The sequence below is a fragment of the Mercenaria mercenaria genome, unplaced genomic scaffold (genome assembly GCF_021730395.1).
Source record: "Mercenaria mercenaria strain notata unplaced genomic scaffold, MADL_Memer_1 contig_2832, whole genome shotgun sequence".
Taxonomy (NCBI): domain Eukaryota; kingdom Metazoa; phylum Mollusca; class Bivalvia; order Venerida; family Veneridae; genus Mercenaria; species Mercenaria mercenaria.
In genome coordinates this window covers 18,574-29,503 of record NW_026460915.1, presented here as the reverse complement: position 1 = coordinate 29,503, position 10,930 = coordinate 18,574, and the positions used below count along the sequence as shown (strand labels likewise).

Here is a 10,930-nt window from a genome sequence, read left to right as displayed (position 1 = left end):
TATATTAACCTACATTTGATAAAGGCAAATATTCTGTCTCGGTTTCATAAAATACAGTAGAAAATATTGCCTTTAGAGTGTTAAAAATGTTTCATTTTCTATAATACAGCCTCGTGATATCGTTTTGAATCACAGATAATCCAGTTCTAAACTATATCTAGAAAATATCAATTTTTCTATATTATAAAGATCGAAAAACTATCATGGCCTGTAGTGTGCTAACTTTGTTTTTCTATAACTTCACCTAATGGCATTAAGTTTTGATCCGAAATAATTTAGTGGGTTACCAAGGTTTTTTCTATTATATGACCTAGTCACATAATGACACACTGTCGAACTTTCGAAATTTTGTACAAACTATTCTAACAAAGTTTCATTACGGTTGGACTAAAATTGCAACCTCTAGAGTGTTAAAAGTGAAATTGTGAACGTCGGATGACAATGGACGGAGACACACGGCGCGAAAACAACAGCTCACTTTGAGCAATCTGAGCACAGTGCTCTGATGTGCTAAAACCTTGGCTGCGCAACTCCTAATGTTGAACAACATTCCCCGCATAGTTTCACGTGGTCGTTCAATACTTTTTGCGGTATGTGCATTACAAATTGCTCTGAAGAACAGGCGAAGCCAAATCTACATCCCCACCGCATAGTGGTGGCATGATAAGCCAGGCATATCACTATTTGAGCTAGAAGGTATTAAATGCCTCTGCTTCTATTTTATGTAATAGTAACAATCTATAACATATTTTATCGGGCATTTCAAGCCTTTCACTTCCTACGAGACTATCCTTGTCAAATATTGTCATTGAACACGTCAATGCTGTTCTATATTCTATATACTATCAAAGGGCCGATAAAACACTAATTTCACGAAAACGACTATTTGTTCAACCACGTTTATTTTTTTTTTATTTCGATCAACTCGATTAACAAAAAATTCGAACAACAGAATAATGTTCTACAAAAATTGACCATTTATCTTCACAACATTCCCCCCCTCCTTGATAGCACATACATTGTAGCTAATCAACAAATGCTAATATATAATGTTCTTTAGCTTTTCTTAGACAGTTCAGCAAAATTATTTATTATGCAATTAGTTCTATTAAGTTCTGTTGGCTTTAACAGTTTAATGGACTTCTAATGGAACATTTCGAGTTGCATTAGGAACTTGTATGATTATTTCCATTTGGAATACGTTGGAAAGTGTAAGGATTATTATGCCCTTTAACACACACTTTCTTTTATATACTATACAATAAACAGTTTACACACTTCGATTATAGCACAGGGATTATTATGCCCTTACAAGTGCTAGTTTATAAACTATTCAGATTAATTAACATTGCTTTTCTGTATGCTTCACTTTGGTTTATGTACGTAATTTAAGTACATGTACCGCGAAGTTTAAAACCTGTCATTCACTATGTTTACTGCTCATATCCTTGTAATAATGCTAAACGTGTTATTGGTCGTTTGAGAATATTGTTTCCAATGTGAACCTCAGCTACTCGAACATGACCATCCCGTCCTGGAAATACCTTCGTGATTCGCCCAAGATGCCACTGACCTCTCGGAACGTCTGGATCAATGACCATAACGATATCCCCTACTGTGAAATCTCGAGTACCCAGAAACCATTTATTGCGTACACCAAGTGTAGGAAGATACTCCTGGAGCCAACGTTTCCAAAAGTGTCTTAAAAGTTCTTGAACGAAACGCCATCTACGTTGTAGATCTCTAGAAGTAACATTGTTAACATCTGGTGCAAAATTGCTACCAGCCTGTCCATAGAGAAAATGATTTGGCGTCAAAACCGTGTTGTCTTTTGGATTCGAACTCTGATACGTTAAAGGCCTGCTGTTAATCAAGCCTACCGCTCCAACAACTGCTGTTATCAACTCTTCATCTGTGATGTCACCGTTTTTCAGTATGGCGAACAAAGCTCTCTTAGCGCACTTAACCATTGATTCATGAGCTCCGCCAAAATGGGGGGCATTTGGCGGCAAAAACTTCCAGTTTATACGTTTTTCATTAGCATAATGAATAATGGCGTCTTCATCCAGTTGTCTGTACAGTTCTCTCAATTCATTCACACAACCAACGAAGTTGCTACCGTTGTCTGAAACTATAGTGTCAGGAACACCTCTCCGACTGATAAATCTATACAGTGTGTTCAAGAAAGAGTTTGTGTCCATATTGTACGAAATTTCTAAATGCACCGCCCGCGTCACTAAACATGTGAACACACAAAGATAACGTTTGAGCCGAACTTTCCCACGACCTTGCTTAGTAATGAATGGACCCGCGTAGTCCACCCCTGTGTTTGCAAACGCCCTGACTGAATGACTTAAACGTTCAACAGGTAGTGGTGCCATTATTTGCTTGCTTGCCTTTGCTTTACGGCGTCTACATTCAGCACAAATGTTCTCCCACTGTCGAATTTCTTCGCGTGCCGATATAATCCAGAATCTGCTTGATAATGATGACAATGTTTGGTTTGTACCGCCGTGATTAACGAGCTCATGGTTCTGTTTCACTATAAGTTTTGTGATACTATGTTTTCTTGGCAGAATAATTGGGTATCTAACGTCATATGAAATGTAATCCGCGTATTTTAGCCTACTATTACAACGCAGTAGACCATCTGTATCTAATATGGGATTCAGCGGAGCCAATTTGCTGCTATTAGGAATAGCTTTACCTTTCGAAATGCACGTATATTCTTGTTCAAAACATTCAATTTGGGCTATTCTTATAAGTCTTTTCTCTGCTTCTTCGATTTCACTTAAGCACAGTTCTTTTGACAACCTTCTATCTCTCTTTGACATTTGACAATTGTCTATGAATCTATTAATCCATGCACTAATTCTAACTAAATGATTCCAGTCTGAATAGTTAGTAGGATTTAGCCTATCTTCTTCTTTCGTAGTAATTACAAAATTGTATTTCTTGTCAGTTTCAGATTTTCGTTTCATTTCAATTTTCATTTCTTCAGTCATTTCAAACTTATTTTCCGGCCAGTGTTCCTCTGCATATTTTAGAAATTCTGGTCCGTGCCACCAAAACGAACAATCTGACAATTCTAGAATCAAACTTCCTCGCGATGTCAAATCTGCTGGATTATTTACTGTTGGTACGTGACGCCACTGACTTGGAGATGTTATTTCATGAATTGACCCTACACGATTTGCTACAAACGTTTTATATTGTCTACTTGATCCATGAATCCAGTAAAGCACATTCATACTATCCGACCAGAATACCACGTTTTCAACTGGCATGTCCAGCACATTACATATTGCCTGTGTCAACTGTAGTCCAAGGCTAGCAGCTAACAATTCAAGTCTAGGAATACTTATGGATTTCAAAGGAGCGACCCTGCTTTTCGAGGCTATCAAATTCACAGTCTGTCCGTTATCTCCACCGTTTACAGAATATACAACTGCCCCATATGCCTTAGTTGACGCGTCGACAAAGGTGTGTAGTGTACTATCTATCCTTATATCGAGACACCTTGGCACTTGTAGTTCATTTAACTGTTCTAGTTCTGAAAACCACTTTTTTATTTCCTCAGACAACTCTTCAGGCAGTTCATCATCCCAGTCTACTCCAGTCACCCATATGTCTTGCATAATCATTTTTGCGCGCACAGTGAACGGAGTGAGAAACCTAGTGGATCAAACAATCTTGCTATGTTTTTCAACACAATTCGTTTGGTTAACTTCTTTCCCGAGACAAGCGATAATGTGTTACTGAACGAAAACACATCTTCTTGAGAATCCCAACTTAAACCTAATGTTTTAATTGCTGGTAATTCACTATTTGCCTTAACCTCAGCTTTATATGCTCTTTCATCTTGAGGTATTTCAGCTAAGACTGCAGTTGAATTTGTCATCCATTTTCTTGGGTTCATGCCTGCTAACTTCCATAATTCTGACAGTTCATGATAAAGATTCATTGCTTCATTTTCATTTCCTACAGAGTCCATTGTATCGTCCATGTATGTAGATTTCATCACACTCTCTGAAGCTCGAGGAAACTGTTCTTTAAAAGCTTTTGCATTTTCTTGAGCTACAAATTGAGCTAAAAAAGGAGACGCATTTACTCCAAATACTAATCGATTGAATTCATACTGTTCTGGTGGGTCACATTTTGAATTCCAAAGAAATCGATGGAAACGTCTATCAGTTTCAAGGATACCGACTCGAAGATACATTTCTGCTATATCGCAAACAATAGCCACTGGCTTCTTTCGAAAACGGAGAAGAACATCAAACAATTCAGTCTGCAGTTTTGGTCCAGCGTAGACTACATCATTCAGACATACATTCTGATACTTCGCGGAAGCGTCAAACACGATACGTACTTTTGTTGTTTCCTTTTCAGGTCTAATTACTGGGAAATGTGGTAAATACCACGACTGGCTATTTTTCCAACGTTTCCAAAAGTGTCTTAAAAGTTCTTGAACGAAACGCCATCTACGTTGTAGATCTCTAGAAGTAACATTGTTAACATCTGGTGCAAAATTGCTACCAGCCTGTCCATAGAGAAAATGATTTGGCGTCAAAACCGTGTTGTCTTTTGGATTCGAACTCTGATACGTTAAAGGCCTGCTGTTAATCAAGCCTTCCGCTCCAACAACTGCTGTTATCAACTCTTCATCTGTGATGTCACCGTTTTTCAGTATGGCGAACAAAGCTCTCTTAGCGCACTTAACCATTGATTCATGAGCTCCGCCAAAATGGGGGGCATTTTGCGGCAAAAACTTCCAGTTTATACGTTTTTCATTAGCATAATGAATAATGGCGTCTTCATCCAGTTGTCTGTACAGTTCTCTCAATTCATTCACACAACCAACGAAGTTGCTACCGTTGTCTGAAACTATAGTGTCAGGAACACCTCTCCGACTGATAAATCTATACAGTGTGTTCAAGAAAGAGTTTGTGTCCATATTGTACGAAATTTCTAAATGCACCGCCCGCGTCACTAAACATGTGAACACACAAAGATAACGTTTGAGCCGAACTTTCCCACGACCTTGCTTAGTAATGAATGGACCCGCGTAGTCCACCCCTGTGTTTGCAAACGCCCTGACTGAATGACTTAAACGTTCAACAGGTAGTGGTGCCATTATTTGCTTGCTTGCCTTTGCTTTACGGCGTCTACATTCAGCACAAATGTTCTCCCACTGTCGAATTTCTTCGCGTGCCGATATAATCCAGAATCTGCTTGATAATGATGACAATGTTTGGTTTGTACCGCCGTGATTAACGAGCTCATGGTTCTGTTTCACTATAAGTTTTGTGATACTATGTTTTCTTGGCAGAATAATTGGGTATCTAACGTCATATGAAATGTAATCCGCGTATTTTAGCCTACTATTACAACGCAGTAGACCATCTGTATCTAATATGGGATTCAGCGGAGCCAATTTGCTGCTATTAGGAATAGCTTTACCTTTCGAAATGCACGTATATTCTTGTTCAAAACATTCAATTTGGGCTATTCTTATAAGTCTTTTCTCTGCTTCTTCGATTTCACTTAAGCACAGTTCTTTTGACAACCTTCTATCTCTCTTTGACATTTGACAATTGTCTATGAATCTATTAATCCATGCACTAATTCTAACTAAATGATTCCAGTCTGAATAGTTAGTAGGATTTAGCCTATCTTCTTCTTTCGTAGTAATTACAAAATTGTATTTCTTGTCAGTTTCAGATTTTCGTTTCATTTCAATTTTCACTTCTTCAGTCATTTCAAACTTATTTTCCGGGCCAGTGTTCCTCTGCATATTTTAGAAATTCTGGTCCGTGCCACCAAAACGAACAATCTGACAATTCTAGAATCAAACTTCCTCGCGATGTCAAATCTGCTGGATTATTTACTGTTGGTACGTGACGCCACTGACTTGGAGATGTTATTTCATGAATTGACCCTACACGATTTGCTACAAACGTTTTATATTGTCTACTTGCTCCATGAATCCAGTAAAGCACATTCATACTATCCGACCAGAATACCACGTTTTCAACTGGCATGTCCAGCACATTACATATTGCCTGTGTCAACTGTAGTCCAAGGCTAGCAGCTAACAATTCAAGTCTAGGAATACTTATGGATTTCAAAGGAGCGACCCTGCTTTTCGAGGCTATCAAATTCACAGTCTGTCCGTCATCTCCACCGTTTACAGAATATACAACTGCCCCATATGCCTTAGTTGACGCGTCGACAAAGGTGTGTAGTGTACTATCTATCCTTATATCGAGACACCTTGGCACTTGTAGTTCATTTAACTGTTCTAGTTCTGAAAACCACTTTTTTATTTCCTCAGACAACTCTTCAGGCAGTTCATCATCCCAGTCTACTCCAGTCACCCATATGTCTTGCATAATCATTTTTGCGCGCACAGTGAACGGAGTGAGAAAACCTAGTGGATCAAACAATCTTGCTATGTTTTTCAACACAATTCGTTTGGTTAACTTCTTTCCCGAGACAAGCGATAATGTGTTACTGAACGAAAACACATCTTCTTGAGAATCCCAACTTAAACCTAATGTTTTAATTGCTGGTAATTCACTATTTGCCTTAACCTCAGTTTTATATGCTCTTTCATCTTGAGGTATTTCAGCTAAGACTGCAGTTGAATTTGTCATCCATTTTCTTGGGTTCATGCCTGCTAACTTCCATAATTCTGACAGTTCATGATAAAGATTCATTGCTTCATTTCATTTCCTACAGAGTCCATTGTATCGTCCATGTATGTAGATTTCATCACACTCTCTGAAGCTCGAGGAAACTGTTCTTTAAAAGCTTTTGCATTTTCTTGAGCTACAAATTGAGCTAAAAAAGGAGACGCATTTACTCCAAATACTAATCGATTGAATTCATACTGTTCTGGTGGGTCACATTTTGAATTCCAAAGAAATCGATGGAAACGTCTATCAGTTTCAAGGATACCGACTCGAAGATACATTTCTGCTATATCGCAAACAATAGCCACTGGCTTCTTTCGAAAACGGAGAAGAACATCAAACAATTCAGTCTGCAGTTTTGGTCCAGCGTAGACTACATCATTCAGACATACATTCTGATACTTCGCGGAAGCGTCAAACACGATACGTACTTTTGTTGTTTCCTTTTCAGGTCTAATTACTGGGAAATGTGGTAAATACCATGACTGGCTATTTTGAGGCACAGTTTCAGTTATCTTTGTAATGTACCCTTTCTCTCCATAGCTCTTAATTATCTCACTGTATGCCTTGCTAACTGTTGGGTTTTTATCGAGCCTTCTTTCAGTGTTCTGTAAACGAGTCAATGCCATGTCATAATTGTTCGGCAACTCGACATTATTCTCTTTCCATGGTATTCCTATTTCATACATTTTTTCTGTATACTCTGTTGTATCTTTCGCTTTTCCAAGAGCAACATTTTCTTCTTGTGACAGTTCCGGTTTGTCCACTTTTACATGTTCTATTTCCCAAAACTGCTTAATTGTTTCATCTAATGTGCTACCGAAAAATGTGAAGAAATTTTTATCTTCTTCAATACTTTGCGATACGACTGGTCCCACGCATGTCCAGCCTAGTGGCGTTAATCTTGCGATAGGTTCTCCTGGCGCTCCCTTAATTTCATTCAATGACCTGTGCAAATCTGAATAATCGATGCCGATCAGTAAATCTACTTTACTGTTTGGAAATGGTATTCCCTTCAAGTGATCCCAACTTCCGCAATGTTCATTCCAGTTAACTGCTTTCAACGATCCAGTTACATTTTTAGTAGTGTTTGCTTCTATGGTCATTTTTAGCTGTCTATTTTCACTTTCAATACAAAATGCTACTGTTTTAGTCGAAAAACTCTCTGTCCTACCATTTAACAAATTAACTTTCACGGTTTCCGACTCTCCATCTAAACCTAACTCATATGCAACATCTTCATTTATGTAAGTTTTAGAACTTCCATCATCTAATAATGCATTAATTTTCAATGTTCGCATTTCAGTTGATATAATTACTGGAACTGTTCTCAAAGCAATTTTACTATTTGCTTGTCTGCTGGTAAATGCTTGTTCATCTGTGTTTGTACCTGAAGTAAATTCTTGTGCATTTACATTCAAACTAAAGCCCTGTTTTGATTGGTCATTGGTGGAGTGCAAAAGTTTATCATGTGTTTTCACACACCCGTCTATGTTACATTTTCGGTATAGACGACATTCATTTCCTCTATGATTGTTCCGTAAACATCGAAAACATAGGTGTTTTTCCTTTGCCATCGCCCAACGACTTGGAACATCCATAGCTTTAAATTTTTCACATTGGTGTGTCTCATGTTCATTGTCACATACCCCACAGATTTTCTTCTTTTTCTCTATTTGTGGATTAGCATAGTACGATCGTGTTCTAGCACTTGATTTCGGTGAGTATTTTCTCTCGTTTTCTGACCTAAGTCCATGAATTGTTTCTGAAGCAATAGTAAGGTACTGACTTTCTTGAATCACCCAATCCTTTAACTGTTCAAGTGATTCTTTCTTTCCTGAACTTCCTATCCACCTATGGTATCTCGCTAACAAAGTTTCTGGCATTTTCTTTTGAACACGCATGTACAGTGCTCCATCATTTATATCTCCATAATTTTCTTCTTTCATATTTATTATGGCAATGTCTAAAATGTCCGCAAATTTTTCAATCTCTTTAGCATTTTCAACTTTCATAGGTGGGAAATTTTCTAATTCCTCCATAAATAGCGCGATTCTTCTCCTTGTGCCTCCATATTTTCTTTCAAGCCTTTCTTTTGCTTTTTCATAGGCTACTTCTGAATGTCCTAAGCCTTCTACCGTTTTCAAGGCTTCTCCTTTCAAGTACTGTCGCATTTGTAAAAATTTATATTCCGGTGATGCATCTGTACTGTCAATGCAAGCACTGAACGCTGCAACCCAAAACGGAAAATCTTGCTTATTTCCATGAAATACTGGTATCGCGACTCTTTTCATCTGGCGTGTTAAGTCTAAATCTAGTTGCTTTTTATCACCTGTGTCTTCACCTGCATTCTGCAAGGCATGATAGTCCTTTATAACTTTATCGTACTCTTTTTCAATAGCTTCAACTTCCGACATAGTAGAAACCATTTCTTTTGTTTTCGCTTGCAATTTGTATTCATTACATACTTCTTCTATTGCCTCCGTGGCACCATCCATTGCAGTCTCTAATTTGTCTATTAATTCTTTCATTAGATCTGTGTCCGGTGTTTCATCATTCATCTCATCTATTAATTTGTTTTTTGTTCGTGTGAATTTTGCTTTACACCGAGATTTTTTCATTTTCAGTTCAACAATTTTTGATGCATCTTCATGGCTTTTAATAGCCTCTTCAGCTTTCTCCAGCTCAGTCATCTCGATTTTAGTTTGCAGGCGTTATATGTTCAAAAAATCTTGTCATTTCACAAAATATTCGAAATATTCTTCCTGTCCGATTACTATTACACTTATTTTGGAGCGGCGATTTAACACGCTTCTATACAGTTTCTATAGTCAATTTTCTTACAAAACAACCTCGCTCTGCTACCATTAAATGTTCTATATTCTATATACTATCAAAGGGGCGATAAAACACTAATTTCACGAAAACGACTATTTGTTCAACCACGTTTATTTTTTTTTTATTTCGATCAACTCGATTAACAAAAAATTCGAACAACAGAATAATGTTCTACAAAAATTGACCATTTATCTTCACAACAAATGCCTCTCTCTTTGCATTCGGTAATTCATCAATTATTAATGTTGAAAAATGATCGAAATCAAAGTCATAGATTTGATAACTGTCAGTTAGGAAAATCCTATCAGAAGGAAGTTTTGCATCTTGTAAGTCTTCAACACTGTCATCACGTATTGTCGTGGCTCTTAGGATGGCTAAAACTGTCTTTCAATACCTCGAGATGCGTTTGAGTGCGCATTTTCCCAATTATCCGGATTCCAATAGATAACTACATCTTACTGACATTCTCCTCATCCGTTTCAAATTTGCAATGTAATGTGCTAAACTTGCGGGACTATTATTAAAGGCAAAAGTCTGAATGAATCCACAACGGGATTGACTAATATGTGTGTTTGAAGTGAATCCAAACTGTTTCCGATATTCCTCAATTTCGGCTTTTACTAAAGCTGCATCAAACATAGCATTGACCCCAGGAATAGGAACGGCTCCTCCAACTCTGACAATGCAGCTACTTTGTAAATCCTTGAAAAAAGTATGTCCTTCTTTCGTTCAATAATTCCTCTCGTCAAAATTGTCACTGAAAGCGTCAACGCCATTCTCATTTAATTTGGTAATTCATCCATAATTAATGTTGACAACTGATCGAAATCAAAGTCATTGTCATGGATTTCAAAACTGTCATTTAGGAAAATCCTGTCAGAAGGAAGTTTTGCATCTTGTAAGTTTTCAAAATAGTCGTCACGAATTGTCTGGATAACCTTGTTCTTGTCGTGAGTCTTAGGATGGCTCAAACTGTCTTTCAACACCTCGAGATGCATTCGAGTGCGCACGTAATAACATTTCTTGCCGCTTTTTTACTTCACTACAGAGCCACATGTCTGCTTCCCGGCATCTTCCGGCTGCGAAAACTAAGAAAAAGTCATACCGGTCGAATGCAACAGCTTCCAAATATTCGTTTTAAGGTAATTTCGGTATTCCGACTCCTGGGAGATCCCAGAAAACTATATTTATATTATGTGGGTGTTCATATCGATTTACTTTCTTTGTTGCTTCCTTAACATTCGCATGTGCACCTTCTTTATCATCTACAGTCAGGTTTCTGAGGGTATTTATCAAGGTGGATTTTCTATCTTCAGACTAACCAGTAATAGCAATATTTACAGGTATGGTTTTCCATTCTTCACGTTTTGCCATAAGTACATTTTGTAATCCTG

At 37.7% G+C, this 10,930-nt stretch overlaps 3 protein-coding genes across 3 annotated transcripts; all 3 read right to left on the bottom strand.

Annotated features, from left to right (window-relative positions):
- Nucleotides 1-1,433: 1,433 nt before the first annotated feature.
- LOC128552477 (uncharacterized) lies at nt 1,434-3,644 on the bottom strand. The gene has a single exon (XM_053533518.1). The coding sequence runs from the start codon at nt 3,642-3,644 to the stop codon at nt 1,434-1,436; it is 2,211 nt and encodes a 736-aa protein (XP_053389493.1).
- Nucleotides 3,645-5,768: 2,124 nt separating this feature from the next.
- LOC128552476 (uncharacterized) lies at nt 5,769-6,722 on the bottom strand. The gene has a single exon (XM_053533517.1). It carries the CDS (start codon nt 6,720-6,722, stop codon nt 5,769-5,771), a length of 954 nt encoding a protein of 317 aa, XP_053389492.1.
- On the bottom strand, nt 6,719-9,391 carry LOC128552475 (uncharacterized). The gene has a single exon (XM_053533516.1). The coding sequence runs from the start codon at nt 9,389-9,391 to the stop codon at nt 6,719-6,721; it is 2,673 nt and encodes an 890-aa protein (XP_053389491.1).
- Nucleotides 9,392-10,930: the final 1,539 nt, after the last annotated feature.

Excerpts from the sequence above, each read along its gene's own strand:
- LOC128552477 (XM_053533518.1), bottom strand. The coding sequence starts at position 3,644 with ATGATTATGCAAGACATATGGGTGACTGGAGTAGACTGGGATGATGAA.
- LOC128552475 (XM_053533516.1), bottom strand. The coding sequence starts at position 9,391 with ATGACTGAGCTGGAGAAAGCTGAAGAGGCTATTAAAAGCCATGAAGAT.
- LOC128552476 (XM_053533517.1), bottom strand. The coding sequence starts at position 6,722 with ATGAATCTTTATCATGAACTGTCAGAATTATGGAAGTTAGCAGGCATG.